General features: G+C 40.3%; 1 protein-coding gene across 4 annotated transcripts in view; it reads left to right on the forward strand.

Annotated features, from left to right (window-relative positions):
- RTTN (rotatin) overlaps positions 1 to 18,854 on the forward strand; it is a 685,521-nt gene that overhangs the window by 136,552 nt on the left and 530,115 nt on the right. For all 4 annotated transcript variants that reach the window (XM_029590900.1, XM_029590899.1, XM_029590897.1 and 1 more), the window contains exons 13-15: positions 273 to 385; positions 1,586 to 1,712; positions 12,224 to 12,349. In XM_029590900.1, coding sequence (XP_029446760.1) covers positions 273 to 385; positions 1,586 to 1,712; positions 12,224 to 12,349 — 366 coding nt within the window. The remainder of the gene's footprint in view (positions 1 to 272; positions 386 to 1,585; positions 1,713 to 12,223; positions 12,350 to 18,854) is intronic.

Consider the following 18,854-nt stretch of genomic DNA (forward strand, 5'->3'; position numbering starts at 1 on the left):
CAAAGTTAGCTGGGTGAGTCTTATCTGTCCTGAAATTTTCAAGGTAACTATCTGGGTATGTTCAGTAGAATGCTTACCCAGGTATTTTCCCCTGAATATTTGGGTAAATTTACTCACTATAGCAAACATTACTTCCTAATAGTCAAATTGGTTTCTCTGATAACGGCATACAGGTTATCTATTTTAACATTTGAGACTGAGCCGTTTAAATATTAACTTAAAAAAACATTTTGTACATCGTTCTAACATTTACTATTTCACTTTTGTTTCAGGAAGTAAAGAATCTTTTAGAATTAGTGGAACTAGCAGAGAAGGCTCTAATTAGCATTCCATATCATCAGCACTTTCAGCTCATTGAGGAATATATCCATATCTGCTCAGACATGTAAGATACTTGCATGTTTTGCAAACTTAAAAAAAAATAAGTTAGTTATTGCCCAGGTTATATATATGATTAAGGTTTCTCATGCATCTTGAATGAAGAGCAATATCTTGACATTCTTTACTATTCTAGTAACTTTTTTTTTTATTTCTGAGAATTTCTAATTCTAGTCTACATAAGTTCCATAAGAAAGATGTAAACATATACAAAGTTTATTAGAAAAAGTGGGTGCTTATGGCAAGTGGTTGACCACCGTCTCAAATCTACTTAAACAGCAATTACAATACGCTAAACCAAGCACTCCATTTTATGGGAACCTCTATTTTACAAAATGGAGTGTTTATTTATTTTACTAAAAAAAAAAAATCAAGAAATATTCAAAACTCTCCACAAGAGTATAAAATGTATTTATTTATATTATGTCTTTTTCCAGTTTATAACTTGCATATCCACACAGGTGCTCAAGGTGAGAAATAATTAAAAATAAGACCATAAAGATCATACTACAAAGTCCAAATGCTGGAATAAGGAGTTACCCTTTATGTCTCTTTACCAGTATGCTTTAAGAAAAGGCCCCAAATTTGCAAAACATTGTGATTTTTGTCTCTGACATCAAAAGTAAGGAGCTCCATGGAAAAGATCTTCCAAACAGTCTGAAGCCAGTTAGTATAGAGTGGAAAGACTAAGGCCCTCCATTTTTTGAGCAATATTACATTTTGCTGTCACCAACAACCAGAATATAAACAACACAATAAAACCTAAGTAAACATTTTAAATTACACAATACTGCAAATAGGAAAATCCAGTTAAAACAGAAAAATAAAAATAATGAAATTTATATCTATCCAGATAAAACCAAAACCATAAAACAGCGATTAAATATCATCATCTTCTGCTGTCTGTTGCACATTGTTTCTATTCCAGCCTACCAACTTGAGGGATCATCCCTTGGCTGTTCAATTTATTTATGATCCTCCTATGTGATAATATACCAAAAGCTTTGCTCAGAACCAGAGCTTTGCTCAGATCCAATCAAAAAAAAAATCAGTAGATTTGTCTGACACAGTTTACCTCTAATAAAACCATGCTGCCTTAGATTTTGCATGCTGCATGCTCTTGTGTGCTTTCTTTACTGGCTTCAGTTTGAAGTCTAAATGCAGTATCAATGACATACTTATCTTACTGTCAAACTTCTGCTTATAGCTGGAAGTCTGCACAGGCAAGTCCATTGCTGCAGATGGAGAGTCAGAAAGTGTTTCTGCAATGGCTGTCGTATCCTCTCCTGACTGTAAAAGCTGAGGTTTATCGTTGCTGCATGGAGATGGTAAAGGTAAGAACAGAAACTGCATTTGTTACTTGCTTTGCTGTTCCATCAACAATGGTATTATAGTACATTAGATAAATTACAGTAAGATCAAAACTTTCAGGACAAAAAAAGTGTAGAATAAAGGGATTTCTTTGAAGACAAGCTCAGAATGACCCAAACTGTGTCATGTGACTGCAGTTGGTGCAAACTGATAATTTCTTCCAAAGTTTTCTGGACAAAATAAAGACCTTTGCCACTCATCTACATGGTTTATTTTTGCCTCTGTTCCTTTTCATTTGCCATGGTTAGCAACCACATTTTTCTGTCACTGGCCTTGCCAGTGTTTTTCTCAAGGCTCATTTATTTGTTTCCATTTTATTCCGCAGTTTTCAATAGTTCAATGTGGATTACATCGTATACAGTTATAATTAAAAAAGCATACAGCACTTAAAGACAATATTGAAAATTAATAAAACATTAAAGAAATCATAATCTTGGCAAGCTTGATTAAACAGGCTTTTAATTGTTTTCATAAATTCAAATAATCTAATTCCTGCCTTATATGTTGAGGAATGGAATTCCACAAAGTTGGAACAGACTTTTCTTGAGTCCAGTATAAAACCTAGTACTGGTTTTCTTGCTTAATTGGTCTGTTTGATCATATAACCTAAATTGATCCAAAGGATTATCAGGAGAAGATTTGCCCACCCATAAAGATACTGTCTTGTTATAATTTAAGGTTAACCCATTAGAGAACATCTAGTGATTGATAGCTGACATACTGGATGTCTGCGTATTTTTTACCAAAAACCCCATGGACGCTAACACGTCTCCCAAAGTCAGTATATATACATTGAAAAGTACTGAAGATAGAGACAAACGCTGAGGCACACCCACCGAAACGGGGAACCAGAGTGAATATTATGAAAATAAACTCGTTGCAACTGTCTTTGCAAGTATAAATGAAACCATTGAAGGACAATTCCATCTATGCCTAAGTCACACAATTGTGTGATCAGATTCTCATGAGGTATGGAATCAAAGGCAGAGGTGATACTAATTGAATAAGGTCCCCAGTCTTTGAATGGTCTAGGCTCTTAAGTAAATCTTCAGATAAAGAGACTAATAGTGTTTCTGTCCCATGACCTTTACGCAATCCAAATTGTTCCTTGTTTAGGATCATGTTTGTTTCCAGAAAATTCTCCAACTGTATTAAGACCCATCTCTCTAAAATTTTATTTTAAAGTACAAAGATTATAGATGGGGCAAACGTTGGAAGACGAAAATGAAGATTCAGAAGTTTTTTCTTTATAACAGGATGGATAATAGCTTATTTTAAAGCATCAGGAACATGCAAGATTCTAAGGAGTGATTATTTCTATTAAAGTTTCTCTAAAAATGGGAAGCCTATTCTTCAGCGATACAAAATTACAAGGATCCAGCTTGCAGGATATCACTTTTACTTTAATAAGAATGTCCTTCAAGCCCCTGTCCTTCAAGTCCCATTTAGCTGGACTATTTTTATCCAAATGAATAATCTTAGGTCTACTAGAAATGGTAGAAGTAACTGCTTTTAGATTTGTGACTTTGTCCTGAAAATATTTAGCAAGATCATAACTAGAAGGAAAAAGAGTCAGATCCTTAGGGTGGCTGGTAAGGTTTATAATAATAGAAAATAATCCTAATGGACTATTAATTGTTTTTTCTTAAGGCAAAATAATAAGCTCTCTTTCTGACATTTAGCAACTCATTACAATGAACTAAAGCAGACTTATACAGTTGTAGACTCTCTACAGATCTAGATTTATGCCAAGATCTTTCCTTAGACAGTAACTTTTAAACAGGTGCGTGGGTGCACATGTGTGCACGTTTGCTAGCTTGCGCCCAGGGATGTTATTTTATAATATGTGCGCGTATTGTTAGATTTCCACCTTAATCACCTTCCAACATTTTTCCATAGGCCACATATCCATAAAGGTGAAAAAACACTTTATTCTCTGAATTTAAGACAGCTGATGCCTTTTAGCTGGAGACCAAAGCCCATAGAAAGTCCACTCAACTATTTGTTTTCTTTTGACCTAAGTAGGTATGTGAGTTCAGTGACAAAAATGTCCTATTTCTAATTGGATAGCAGATTGCATCTCATTTTTTTATGTCTAGGTTGTTCAGACCTTATAGGGGCATATCAGGGCCCATAATGTTATCACATAACACATGGTTGGTCTAACTCCATGAAGGAGATTTTCAAGACTGTAAAATATCATTCAATCCTCACATCTGGTGGAGGTAGGAGACATTTTCCGTTCCCATTTAGGCCTGGGAGGAGAGTGAGATTGCTGAACAGTGATGGGGACAGAGAGTTGGGGGGAATTGAAAAGAGAGGGAAGGAAGGAGAGAGAGGAATGAGAGGATTGCAAGAGGGCACTAAAGGAGTTAAAAAAAAAATTAAAAAAAACCTGCTACTGGATGTAGTGGGGTGAGATGGGGAGAATGGGTGTGGCATGGAGGAAGAGTATGAGCAATGCACCAAGGAAGGGTGAGAGAATGTTCATTCATCTGGGAAGAAATGCTCAGTGTATTTCTCCTCCTTCTCTCATAAATTATTGGATGTATTTTATACCTGGTGAATAATTCAGTAAGCCTTCAAACGGACAAGGTATCCAGGTACAGTTAGCCTGAAAACTTGTCCTGGATATTCAGTGGATTAAATGTCCCACTTAATATCCCTGTTTAAAGTTATCCAGCTCCCTGTACTTGGATAATTTTAAACCTAACTAAATATCTTTTGAACATTGTAAGGTAACTTTCCTGGGAGGGTGAGAGGGTTAGTATTGGGGAGGAGTGAATGGGAGTCCAGGAAATTTTAGTTGCATTTAAGTAAGTAAGGAGAGGGTGGAAGCCAGCACCAGATAATAGAAATAAGTGAATCACTAAATAAGTTTGAGCGGCTGGGGGGTGGGGTTTCCATGCTCAGACCTGCATTTTGTGATCAGGTTGGGGAAGGGTAAATGATAGGATCTCTAGGCCCCTGACCTTCTCTTCATTATTATTTTTTATCATGCAGCTCCACTTACCAGCTGCATGCATTTGAATATAGCTGGTTAAGGCTAAAGTTATCCGGGAGCACATTCACAGATAATTTTAGACCTGCTCTCAGGCAAATCGAGAGGTAGCTAAATAACTTATTTGGCTAATTCCAAATATTAGAGTTAACTGAATAAGTTATTTGGCTAACTCAGCTCTGCCCCATAACGTCCCTTTCTTATTCTGCTGCAGCTTAGCCTGATAATGATGTAATTTTCTAACTTGCAGTTGTATAAGCAAGGGGAATATTCAAAATTTGCCATTTAGATGGATAACTTGTGAGTTATCCAGCTTAATGGCTTTTAATATGGACCCCTCTCTGTTAATTGGTAAGGTACTGGCAGATATATGAAATACTTAAGAGCTAGAGATGGGGGAATGCATGCAAATTCTCATCCTTCCTGACACATCATCTACTCAAAGGTTTTTGATGGTTCAGGAGGAGGCACGGAGAGAGATATGATGACATATACGGCAGAAGAGTAATGTGTTCTCAGATCATAAATGACCTTCAGATAGGCACACTCATGTCATATGACTTGGTCTCATGTATCATAGGAGCATCTGTGGAGCTGTATGACACAGGGCCAGCAGAAACTCAGCTTAGATGTTTTTTTGTGGTTTTTTTTGTGAATTCTGAGTAAGGACACTTCTCTTAACTTTTGCTGGTTTTTAAAAGTTCTTTGTGTTGCATTCTCACTTCCTTCACAAATTTTCTCAACTTTTTATTTTTGAGCCCTTAATGATGCATTTTAACTTATTTTTTCCTTGATTTTGTTGTCATTACTGCAATGACCTTTTCACATAGACCACATCAGACTCTTTCCTTCACTGTACTGCTTTGAACTGTGTCCCTAGTCCGTTCAGGTTCTTTCTTTCTTTCAATGAAACCATCTTGCCTAAAAATGTCTTCTTTGAACTTTTCTTCTTTTATTTGCTGCCAGGAGATGCTTTTGAAGCAGGCTAGTGGCATTGTTTTACTGATGTTCTCAAAATGTAGCCATCATTGATAATCATGAAGAATTCTGTTGCTGCCTCTGGTTGTGGTATTTGCTTAAGGATGTCACCTGGAACAATTGACTTTGTGCCTATCTTGTCAGTCTGTATAAATCATGCAGTCCATAAAGTATGCCCAGCGAGCTGTGCCAAGTTCGGCTGGTACTCAGGCCCTATCCTAATAGTCCTAAACTACATCAGTACCTCAGTGCAAGGCTATGATCCAGAATGAGCACTTGACCTGTTTTTACTTCTTAGGTGCTTGGGGGCACTTGGAAGTATAATTCAGAGCAAAAGAGGATTGAGTCTGATAGAAATCTTGATGCCTTGATACTCCCGATTGGTGCTCCAATGTGGTGGATATTCACAGTACTCTGAATTGGTTATGTCTGAATATTTACCTAGACACCCATGCTTGGCTTCAGTTGCTGTGGACTACCAGAGGCAACTTTTCTGAGTTTGTGGATCCTGTTGTCGAGAGGATCTTTACTCTTATTTCTCTAGCTCTGAGGCAGGTTGTTGAGATCTGCAGAAATGTTGCCTCAGTTCTTTCAAGGCATCTTCCAGATACTGATGTGCCAGCATTTGGTGCTGTTTTTAAGATGGGCATATTAAATAACCCTCTTTTTCTTCACCAGACTTTATAAAAGAGACTGGATATGTTATATGGATTTCAGGAGCGAATGGTGGAGAGGGCATATGCGAGTAAGTTTTTTACTGGATATGTCCATCACATATAAATGAGCTTCCGATTGCACAGTGTGCTGGAGGGAGCAATATTCTGCCACATTGTGCACTGTATTTGACCTCCTAGTTTCCCGAGCAGAGAGGCGGAGTATAGTAGAAGGTGAGGGTGTCTCTGAGACACACAGCCTGATGCAGAATCCAGTAAAATAAAACAATGATTTTTTTTTTCTTGTTATAATATTGAAATTCCCAGGAAAGCTAAAATAAAAACTGATAAAGAAGATCCCTAAACATATGCTAAAGTTCTAGTGGGCAGATTAGAAAATATTCTACCCAAGCTAGTTCACTAAGATCAAATGGGTTTAGTCAAAGTCTGACAAGGCTCAGATAATGTAAGGAGGTCTCTTAATCAACCAGGTTAACAAAAATGATCAGGAAACTATATTTCTCTCATTAGATGCTTGGTAGGATTACTACACTGAAAATGAAAGTACTCACTAGAGCAGGGCTGACCAACCTGTGGCTTGGGAGCCACATGTAACTATTTCATGTGCAAAATATGGCTCTTGCCCTCTGGCAACTGAGTAGCACTTCAGAGGGCAGAGGAGAGTAACTGGAGTGGGAAGCACACACAGTAGAACAGAGAAGAGCCACTTCTGCTGTATCACCTGCAACTAGTAGCCACAGTCTCCCCTTACAGTCAACACCACTGTCCCTTTAATCAACTGATAGTGGCGGGAATCTGTATTTATTTCCACTCCCTCCTCTCTGACAGCAGATTGAGGCGGAAGCTGTCTACAATGTTCTCGCAGCTGCCAACTTCATGATCGGCTGATTTACCTTTTTATTTATTTTTTTTACCACCATGGTAGGCTGAATGAAAGAACTTGGCCTGAAATAGCCTGCGGGTTGTATGATTAACACACCTGGTTTAGACTCTAAAGCAAAACTAAGCAGTTCAAGTCCTTGTACGTAGAGAGGGTAACTTAAAACAAGCACATGGATGCCCACATACAAGGATATGTAAACGCACACAAGCTGCAGGCTGCAGGCTCAGTTCATATGGGATGTAATTAATTTAGAATCCAGATGGGAGTGGCGAAAGCTCCAGCTGATAAGTTAAGCAAGGGCCCGGCCCAGCCCTGCAGAGGCCTGTCACCTCAAGGGAAATTAGCAAAATATTTTATTTATTTATTTATACCTTTTATATACTGACTTTCATGATACAATCATATCAAATTGGTTTACATGGAACGGGGATTAACAACAATAACGAAGAAGATGCCAGAGGCAAAAGTTACAATGAACAGGGGTAATGGAACTAGGATGGAGAAGCAGCCAGAGAAGGCGAAGGTGGTAAGTCATCATTGGATCCCTTAAGATAGGTAAAAGCAATCGAGAGCTGAGTTATTGTCTGATCCACAGCAGACACCATAGGATCAGAACAGCTCAGAACCATCAGGTGAAGAGAACCTTTGTTTTTTTTTCCTTTGGGGACAAACTAGGTGCCAGCCCCAGAATAATATCTGGGGCATCACCCCCTTCCCTCACCAAGGAGAAGAAAAAAAAGGCCTAGGAGACCTATAGGATTCACTGGCAAAGCTAACTTGCCCCAGAGTTTGAGATTAATGTACAAAGCTTATTTAGCTGTGTGGGGTCCTACGCATTCTAATATCTTGAGTTCTGAAGGATTAAACACTTGCCTCCCAGATGCAGCTGCCAAGTGGGTTGAAGGACAGTTCTAAACCCCTATAAAGGGACTTTCAAGCCCCAGGCCTCTAGGTCATCCTGGAGGAAGAGAGGGCACCAGTACTCCTATATAAATGACTCCTATATAATGTGCCAGTCCCATAAAAGGGGCCTGGCAGCCCTCATTCCTAGGATAGTGGCATATCATCTCTTACTCCTGGAGATTTTTTTTTTGGCAATGGAAGGGGGGACCTTTCCCACCAGGGAACTGAGAAGTCATCAAGGATGTCTCCCTCAGGAGTAAGGGTGCTCACTGAAGTAGATATCAAACAAAGTAAAAAGTGCTAGACAAAGCTATCCTCTGCCATAGGAGGGGAGAACTATCTTACTCACAATCTCCTGAGTGGGTGATTGGTCGCAGCAAGTATGCTCAAGACCTGCCTCATAGTAGAAAGGGGGATCAGCACTGAAAATCAGAATATTGATTAAAATAGTCCCCTTTGCGCGGGAGTTCTGGAAGCCTCCATTTCTGGAGGCAGTGGGGCCTGAGCCACCTAGTATGGGCGGGCCCAGTCAGCTGAGGTTCTGCCCATATGGCAATAGTCTTAGCAATCCGAGCAAGAGACTGTTACAACTTGGTGAGGATTCTCTCAAGGACTCTGCCCTCAGAGGCCCTAAGGAGGGAACAGTCTTGGTAACATGTTAATGCAGGATATGGTTAAAAAAAAAAAAAAAGTGGGTCACCAGTTATCTACATGTGCTCCACTGTTGGATGGAGACAGCTATCGGGGATATTACTGAGTAGGCCAGGACAGTTCCCGACATCCAGACTTAACAGGGACTGCACTATCATATTCCAATCTTAAGTGCATCACCAGAGTTTGGCAAGGCTCTGTATGGGGCTGAACATACCCAGTTCCAGGGGTGCCATTGACATTGCTACAGCCCCCAAAACCTTCACCAAGGTTGTTGTAATGATGCCAGCAACCCAGCATATGCAGGGCACTAGGTTGCACTCATACTTAGACATCTGGCTGATGAGCCCAAGGAAACTCAGGAAGACATCAGCCTCCAGAATAATAACCCACCTTTATCAGGTAGGTTGGATTGGGAATAGAGTGCAGAAGCATTCAGAGGGTAAGAGTCTTGGGTAGGTGGCCTCTCGGCCATTTAATGGCCATCCATGAAGGACCATTCCGGGAACAGTCTTACTTGAAGGAATTTGCTTGGCTAAGGTGATTCTCAGAGTGGCAGGCTCAGTCCGGCAGAGATCCTTATCTAGGAAGGTCTCGAGGCCAGAGACTATCTTCCTACCCGAGCTAGAATCAGCTTTCATGAGAAGCGAAGTCCCTTCCTGGCTGCAATAGCGGCGGTGTCGGGGATAACTTAAAACCCACGATTGTTAAAGATATATCGGATTATCCTTATAAAAGAACAGATGAGCTTTTCTTGATATTTGGTGCCCAAGAAGGGGCAGGCTGCATCTAAGGCCATCATACCAGATGGATTAAGGAGGCAATAACATTGACCTAACCGTTATCAGGACAGCAGATCCCAGCAAGGCTCCCGTCTTACTCTACAAAGGTACAAGCCTCATCTCGGACAGAGGCACCTCAGCCTTGTCTGAAGAAATGGTCAACCCAGAGGCATGATCATCCTTGAACCTTCTATAAACACTATAGATTGGTCCCACCAGTTTAAGTCCGTTGCAAGGATTGGGAAGATAGCTCTGTTTTCTCCTGCCCCAATAAGGGGAAGCTTTTATAACTCCCAATGTAATGACTAGTCTAGCAGGATGATAAGGAAGGTAAAATTATACTTACTTGATAATTTGCTTTCCTTAAAGACTCTTAGACCAGTCAGGATCCCGCCCAGGTAGACAAGGGCAAGCAGGTCCAGGGAGATTAAGGGCATCATGTGAGGCAAGCCCTCCTCCTGCCCATATTTTTTTCTCGTCTTACGTTTGTGCCTCATTCAAAATGGGTTCCAGTACTCCATAACACATGTTTCAAGAATAGCATATAAAGAGGATTTCTAGTGGTCATAGTGCTTTGGCACTAGCCTACTGATGACTATGGCCACACATCTCTTATAGCCCTGAGTGAGGTCATGAAAAAGGTGTGTTTTCTGTCTCCATCAGCTATGTGGAGGAGGGAAATCCCAACGTAATGACTGGTCTAGCAGTCTTCAAAGAAAATAAAATTATCTGGACCTTATGCTTGTAAATTTATTTATTTATTTATTTAAAATTTTTATATACCGACATTCATCCAGGATATCACATCGGTTTACAGTGTAACACAAACAAACGCCAGGCATGGCGCTTTACATTGAACAAATAAAACAAGTTAACAAATGAATAAATAAGGGTGTGAATAACAAGGGGAAATTTGCATTAAATAATCAACGAGGTTTGTAAATATATACATATGTACAAAAGGAAGACACTAAGAGATAAGCAGTTTAGGGGTGCTAGGAGGAGAGGGGGGAGTGGCGAGCAGAGGGAAGGGAACGAGGTGAGGGGGGGAGAAAAAGGTATGAGGTGAGGGGGGGAGAAAAAGGTAGGAGAAGGGCGAAGTGAGGGGATAGAGGGCCAGAAGAGGGGGGCAGAGGAGAGGAAGAGTGGGCAGTGGAGAGGAAGGGAGAAATTAGGTGTATGCCTTGGCGAAGAGCCAGGTCTTGAGTTTCCGCTTGAACAATTTGAGGCATTCCTCTTGCCGTAGTTCAACTGGCATTGTGTTCCAAAGGGTCGGCCCGGCTATCGATATTGCACGGGCTCTGGTAGATGTTAGTTTGTAGAGTTTAGGGGAAGGGATGGGCATAGTTGCGAGATGTGCGTGTCTAGTAGGCTTATTAGACTGGTGTAAACGGAAGGATTCATTAAACCAGTTCATTTCAGGATTGTATAAAGCCTTGTGGATGAGAGAGAGAGTCTTATATTGTATACGGGAAGCTATTGGGAGCCATTGTAGATCTTTTAGAACAGGTGTAATATGGTCGTGTCTGCATAAGTTGGTCAAGATTCGGGCTGTTGTGTTTTGTAAAATTTGAATGGGGTGAATGGCGTTGTTAGGAAGGCCGAGGAGAAGGGAGTTGCAGTAGTCGGTTTTGGTGAAGATGGTGGTTTGGAGCACTGTTTGGAAATCGGGGGGGGGTGTAGTAAGGGTTTTAGTTTTTTTAGTGTATGAAGTTTAAAGAAGCCATCTTTTAGTATGTTGTTGATAAATTTCTTCAGTGTGAAATGCCCATCGAGAATGATACCCAGATCACGGACTTGTTGTGCAAATTGGAACTGTGAAAGAGGGGGAAGGATCGAGTGGTTAAGGGGTGAGATGAGCATGATTTCAGTTTTAGTAGTGTTGAGAGCTAGGTGGATGGGCCTACCCCAGAATACCCGTAACAAGCTCTTTTATTGCATGCATTCTGTTTCTTGTGCACATACGTGCATACATTGCTGCTTTTAAAATGTGAGTTGGCAAAGTCAGCCCATATATATTTGTGTGTATGGCCATTTTTACATGTGCAACTCTTTAAAAAATTCCCCTCATAGTCTGTGGCTCTAAATACATTTGTACTGTTTGAACCTCATTGTAATTCTTCTAGTGTTGGGCAAGGAGTTGCTTTGCTGATCTGAAAAATTCAGTCTGTTCAATTGTGTTTCACCAGATGAAAAGAGCTTCATTTCTTTAGTGCTGAAACATCTGTCCTAATCTCTTTTCTAAATTATACATATTGAATACAAATTAGACTGTGGATATCCTGAAATGGGACCTATGGATTGTTTTCAGGGCTTAGAAATGAGTAACAAGTCATAGCTATATTTAAAAAAAAAAAAAAAAAAAAAAAAAAAAAAAGCTCTGAAGCTGCAGCATGAGTTCAGAATGGCATTAAAATGTTATTTATATTCTTAAAATTGCAAGTGTGTTTGGACCTGTGTCTTCATGGTATGGTAAGTTATGTTTTAGTTAAACATTGAGCGTTTTAAAATCAACTAGAACATTATGTGCATACTATAAAGCTTTGTAGAAATGGGTGGTTTTCTAATTTTAAATGTACCTTTCATTACTTTTTTGTTCAAGGAATGTTTGGGTATCCATAATGCCACCAAGCCAGTGTCTTCAGTTTGCCATGGAGTTAATTTCCTCCTTCATCCTAAAGTTCTCTATGAGATCTCTACGTTTGGTCTTCAGGATTCCAATAATGAGGTAAAATAGTGCATTTTACAATAAGTGAACATAGTAGACCTGTTTTTAAGTGATGTTGTGAGAACATGAAATTTCAAGTCTCATTTTCTAAAAGGCATGATTTTAAGATCTGACTTTACCACTGCCTCTCTTGGTGATCTTCAGCTAGCCAGTGACACCTAATCACTTGTTTACTTTATTTGGTTAGCTAGTTATCATATTGATCCTTCTTTTCTCCGTTAATAAGCAGGGTCAAAATAGCCATGACACATGGGAGATGTCATCTGATGGTACTGAATGGACCAGTCTCTCTAGCTTAGTAAAGTTTTACTACTGAGCATGGGCAGAAATTCCTTCGTGTGCAATATCTCTTGAGCCTCAGTCTTTTTTTGTCCGAGCTTCCGCACAGACATGTGCTCCCCTCCCCCTCTCTCTCGCCTTCATTTTTCTTATTTCTCTATTGGAAGTTTTTCTTTAAACTCTAACTTGTTTTTTGAGTTGCCTTCCTGCCTCAGCAACCCCTTGACAGCACTTTTCAGCACTACAAAGAAAGGAAAAACGTATAAAACATGAATAACTCGAGGGATTTGGCTGCAAGATGTTCGTAGCAGATGGGCCATATCATATGTTAGCAGTGCCTGGGACCTGCTCATGACTCAGCCACCTGCTATGACTGTGGTTGGATGTCATGGAGATCGCAGAGCAACAGAGCCTGGAAGATGGAGGAATTTTGCAGGTTGGTGAAAAGTTGTAGCTGTTCCTCCTCTCAGAGTGGGGCCTCTTCAGGCTCCTTCCTAACTGAGTCAAGCAGGAACTCCTCAAGCAAAGCTCCCCCAATTGTGGTGCCAGACCCTAGAACTGGCACAGTTCAGGGACTGAGTAAGGCATGGAAGTGTCAAACACAGGAGCAAGCAAGCTCCTTGATGAACTCGTGGACTGCTTACCCATCTTCATGGAGCTCAGCGCAGAAGAAGCAACACCATTTTTCTGGAGCCAGAGCAGGTGCAGTTGATGCACTGGGTCTCCCATGCACTCCATGAACTTGATGCAGAAACTGACATTGGGAGGACCTGGAGGAGACTCCTTAAATTACCATCCTCTGGGTTGGCACCCTTAGCTGTGTCTCATCTGCCTTTCTCAGACCCCAGACTTTCCAGGGCCCGTCTTATGTCATTTATCCATGGGCCTTGTTTGGAGACACTGGATCACATATGCCCCATTGTGCGTTTGATCTCTATGTGTTCATCAGCACAGTTAGCCCAGGAGGGAGTCTTTTCTTGGAGTTCAGTACATGCTTCTCAAGAGGATGACATTGTGCTTGTTTCAGAGGAGGATATCTCTTCCTCATCTCTGGGTGAAAGGACACATCAGTCAATAGACCAGGTAACTGAACTGATGAATATTTTCTTTGCTTCATTGGCAGCCAGTAACAAAGGAATGCACCCTTCAACCTCTTCTGTCCAGGATGTCGGAACTTTTCCCTCAAGAGGGAGTCACTCTTGCCTCCACACCTCAGAAGGTCCTATCAGAGTTCAAAGGAGGGGTCTCTAGGGCTTCTCTCAGATGCCTTTCCTGATCTACTGGAGCATTCTTCTCCACTAGAAGACCTTACATACTCTAAATTTCTGGACAAGCTGGGTAAGGTTATTGGGGTCAACATCCATAGGGATAATGCTTGTCTCACAGAAATCTTTGGACTATTTTGAATTCTGGAAATGCCTTCTAGACCAGCAGCAATCCCTAACCATCAGATCCTGTGTGACTGCAAATGAGAATGTGGGAGAATCCTGCCTCTTGCTTGCCATCAGTCCCCTGGGGTTGGGGTAGTTCGACTGCCGTACCAGTCAGTGGTAGTGGAGTCAGCTTTGAAACAAGCTAACCTCCCCCCCAAAAAAAAAACAAACAGAATTTTAACCAATATCCCCCCCCCCCCAAATCTGGGTAAGGGCTCCAGGTTGTTAGTTTCAAGACTATTTTCCACAATTTGATGCTCGATGCCTGCATCTCGTGAACTGTATGTGGTGCGTACTTTCATTATTACATTGATAAGCTTAATTGTCTCATAATCTCTGGACAGGAAGCAGGAAGGTTATTAGCAGGCTCTCCTGCATGTGGAAGAGTGCGAGTGTCACCTCATCTGGTTGGTTTATGAATCATTCAACACTGCTGCAAGATCCTGTACATTAGTTAGTGCATGCCTGGGTGGCCTGGGTTAGTGACCCTAAGTGCAGTGTCATCCCATCAATCAAGACAGCAAAATTGACCCAAGTCAGAGAACGAGCACTATCACTAGCCAGACCTGCACTATGGAATTCATTGCCACTGGAAACAAGATTACAGAGAGACCTAAAACTCTTTAAAAAAAAGTTTGAAAACATGGCTTTTCAAGAAAGTATTTAACATGGAGAATGGAAATTCTGAAGTCTAATTGAACAAGCTAAGTCACCATATACCACACCTATAAGTATACATTATCATGTAATAGCTTAAGAGATCTGTAGTAAGTAAATAGAGCAACAGTTGTATGGTTTCCATGAACCAGTAAAGGACAAGATCCAGACCACACAACATACACCTTATATTATGAATACTTGTTACCGATAAACATCCTGGCACATTGTTAGTAAGAATTTCACCAAATATATATTTACGTGCCTCATTGTAAACCGTTGTGACGGTGCAATACTAAACAACGGTATAGAAAAGGTTTTAAATAAATAAAATAAATAAAATCTGCGTAAGAATGTGAGGTGATCTCTGATGACTGTTTTTAGAGGGGCTATATAGATGTAGAAGAGTGTGGAAGACAGCACATATTATTGTGTGATAGTGCAGGTCCCAGAGAGATTGTTTAGGAGTGGTTCTTTAGATATGTTTTAAACCAGTTGAATGCTGAGCATTGCCAATCTTATGTCCCTTAAGCAAGTAATTAGGGCTTCATAGTCAACTGTATCAAATGCTGCAGATAAGTCCAAGAGGGACTAGTCTAGCTCATTGTCCTTGATCCAAGCAGAGTTTTAGCTCATCTATTAAGCCTAACAGAGCAGTTTCTGTGCTGTGATGTGGTCTAAAGTCCGATTGGTATAGGACAAGGGCATTTATGTTCTGTAGGAACTCAGCTGTTGTAGGTCAGCCTTCTCAATGCTTTTGCTTAAGAATGGGAGATTGGATGGTGGTAGTTTAGGTCATCTTTAATATTGGACTGTTTGGGACTCTCTTTAGGTTGTTGGGTAGAAGGCCTTCTGTGAGAGAGGTGTTGATTACTGCTTCAAAGTGATTAATTAGGCCTGTTTTTGATAACTTTATTACCCAAGATGGATAAGGGGGTTCCTTGATGCATGTTGTGGCCCTGCGACCGGTGACAAGGCTGTTGGTGTCCTCTTCCAATTGGATGGAAGGAGAGAAGGGAGTTCAAAGTGGGGCAGCTTGTGTGTTTGAAGGAGGGCTTACCTTGGGGACAACATCTTTGTTTTCTCTGATGTGGGTGTAATCTTATTCATGTGTTTCTGGTGGCAGAGTAGAGGGGAGACAGAAAATGAGTCCTACGAGTTTGCTGATTATTTAGAATAGTTCTCTGACTGAGTTTTTGGCCTCTTCAATTGTTTTGGTGTAGTATACATTCTTGGCATCAGTTATGGCTTTGCAATAGATTATTTGGTATTGAACATAAGAAAATGTCATACTGGGTCAGACCAAGGGTCCATCAAGCCCAGCATCCTGTTTCCAACAGTGGCCAATCCAGGCCATAAGAACCTGGCAAGTACCCAGAAACTAAGTCTGTTCCATGTTACCATTGCTAATGGCAGTGGCTATTCTCTAAGTGAACTTAATAGCAGGTAATGGACTTCTCCTCCAAGAACTTATCCAATCCTTTTTTAAACACAGCTATACTAACTGCACGAACCACATTCTCTGGCAACAAATTCCAGAGTTTAATTGTGCGTTGAGTAAAAAAGAACTTTCTCCGATTTAGTTTTAAATGTACCCCATGCCCCCTAGTCTTTCTACTATCCGAAATAGTAAATAACCGATTCATGTCTACCCATTCTAGACCTCTCATGATTTTAAACATCTCTATCATATCATATCCCCCCTCAGCCGTCTCTTCTCCAAGCTGAAAAGTCCTAACCTCTTTAGTCTTTCCTCATAGGAAAGCTGTTCCATTCCCCTTATCATTTTGGTAGCCCTTCTCTGTACCTTCTCCATCGCAATTATATCTTTTTTGAGATGCGGCAACCAGAATTGTACACAGTATTCAAGGTGCGGTCTCACCATGGAGCGATACAGAGGCATTATGATATTTTCCGTTTTATTCACCATTCCCTTTCTAATAATTCCCAACATTCTGTTTGCTTTTTTGACTGCTGCAGCACACTGAACCGACGATTTCAATGTGTTATCCACTATGATGCCTAGATCTCGTTCTTGGGTTGTAGCACCTAATATGGAATCCAACATTGTGTAATTATAGCATGGGTTATTTTTCCCTATATGCATCACCTTGCACTTATCCGCATTAAATTTCATCTGCCATTTGGATGCCCAATTTTCCAGTCTCACAAGGTCTTCCTGCAATTTATCACAATCTGCTTGTGATTTAACTTCTCTGAAGAATTTTGTGTCATCTGCAAATTTGATTATCTCACTCGTCGTATTTCTTTCCAGATCATTTATAAATATATTGAAAAGTAAGGGTTCCAATACAGATCCCTGAGGCACTCCACTGTCCACTCCCTTCCACTGAGAAAATTGTCCATTTAATCCTACTCTCTGTTTTAGCCAGTTTACAATCCACAAAAGGACATCGCCAACTATCCCATGACTTTTTACTTTTCCTAGAAGCCTCTCATGAAGAAATTTGTCAAACTCCTTCTGAAAATCCAAGTACACTACATCTACTGGTTCACCTTTATCCACATGTTTATTAACTCCTTCAAAAAAGTGAAGCAGATTTGTGAGGCGAGACTTGCCTTGGGTAAAGCCATGCTGACTTTGTTCCATTAAACCATGTCTTTCTATATATTCTGTGATTTTGATGTTTAGAACACTTTCCACTATTTTTCCTGGCATTGAAGTCTGGCTAACCGGTCTGTAGTTTCCCGGATCGCCCCTGGAGCCCTTTTTAAATATTGGGGTTACATTTGCTATCCTCTAGTCTTCACCCCAACATCCTCTTCAGTAAACACCGAAACAAAGAATCATTTAATCTTTCCACGATGGCCTTATCTTCTCTAAGTGGCCCTTTAACCCCTCAATCATCTAACGGTCCAACTGACTCCCTCACAGGCTTTCTGCTTCGGATATATTTAAACAAGTTTTTACTGTGAGTTTTTGCCTCTACGGCCAACTTCTTTTCAAATTCTCTCTTAGCCTGTCTTATCAATGTCTTACATTTAACTTGCCAACGCTTATGCATTATCTTATTTTTTTCTATTGGATCCTTCTTCCAATTTTTGAATGAAGATCTTTTTGTTAAAATAGTTTCTTTCACCTCACCTTTTAACCATGCCAGTAATCATTTTGCCTTCTTTCCACCGTTCTTAATATGTGGAATACATCTGAACTGTGCTTCTAGGATGGTATTTTTTAACAATGACCACGCCTCTTGCACACTTTTTACCTTTGTGGCTGCTCCTTTCAGTTTTTTCTAACTATTTTTCTCACTTTATCAAAGTTTCCCTTTTGAAAGTTTAGCACCAGAGCAGTGGATTTACTTACTGTCCCCCTTCCAGTCATTAATTTACATTTGATCATATTATGATCACTATTGCCAAGCTGCCCCACCACCATTACCTTTCTCACCAAATCCTGTGCTCCACTGAGAATTAGATCTAAAATTGCTCCCTCTCTCGTTGGTTCCTGAACCAAATGCTCCATAAAACTGTCATTTATTCCATCCAGAAACTTTATCTCTCTAGCATGTCCCGATGATACATTTACCCAGTCAATATTGGGGTAATTGAAATCTCCCATTATTACCGCACTACCAATTTGGTTAGCTTCCCTAATTTCTCTTAGCATTTCACTGTACGTCTCACCATCTTGACCAGGTGGACGGTAGTATACTTCTATCACTATAGTCTTCCCCAACTCACAAGGGATTTCTACCAATAAAGATTCAATTATGCATTTATTTATTTATTTATTTATTTATTTATTTATTTATTTAATTAAGTCTTTTCTATACCGTCGTTAAGTAGTTTCCGTCACAACGGTTTACAATAGGCACATAAAATAAGGATGCTGAAACATTAATTTACACAGGTGCCATATCGGTCCGGTACATAGTTTTTAAAACAAAATAATTGGAATGTGATACAATACTGTTCGTAGTTTTTCTTTCAGAATTGAAAGCAATGCTAACTTTATAAGTGTCACTTTATCTTATCGTGATGGATGATAAGACAAAGTAATATAAAAATAAAATACAGCTACACACATATTAGTCTCATGCAGGTTGTTTATCCTGTTGGACTCTATGCAGTCCCAGACATAAAGTGCTACACCGCCTCCCGGGTGCTCCTCT

This window comes from Rhinatrema bivittatum, chromosome 2 (genome assembly GCF_901001135.1).
Source record: "Rhinatrema bivittatum chromosome 2, aRhiBiv1.1, whole genome shotgun sequence".
Taxonomy (NCBI): domain Eukaryota; kingdom Metazoa; phylum Chordata; class Amphibia; order Gymnophiona; family Rhinatrematidae; genus Rhinatrema; species Rhinatrema bivittatum.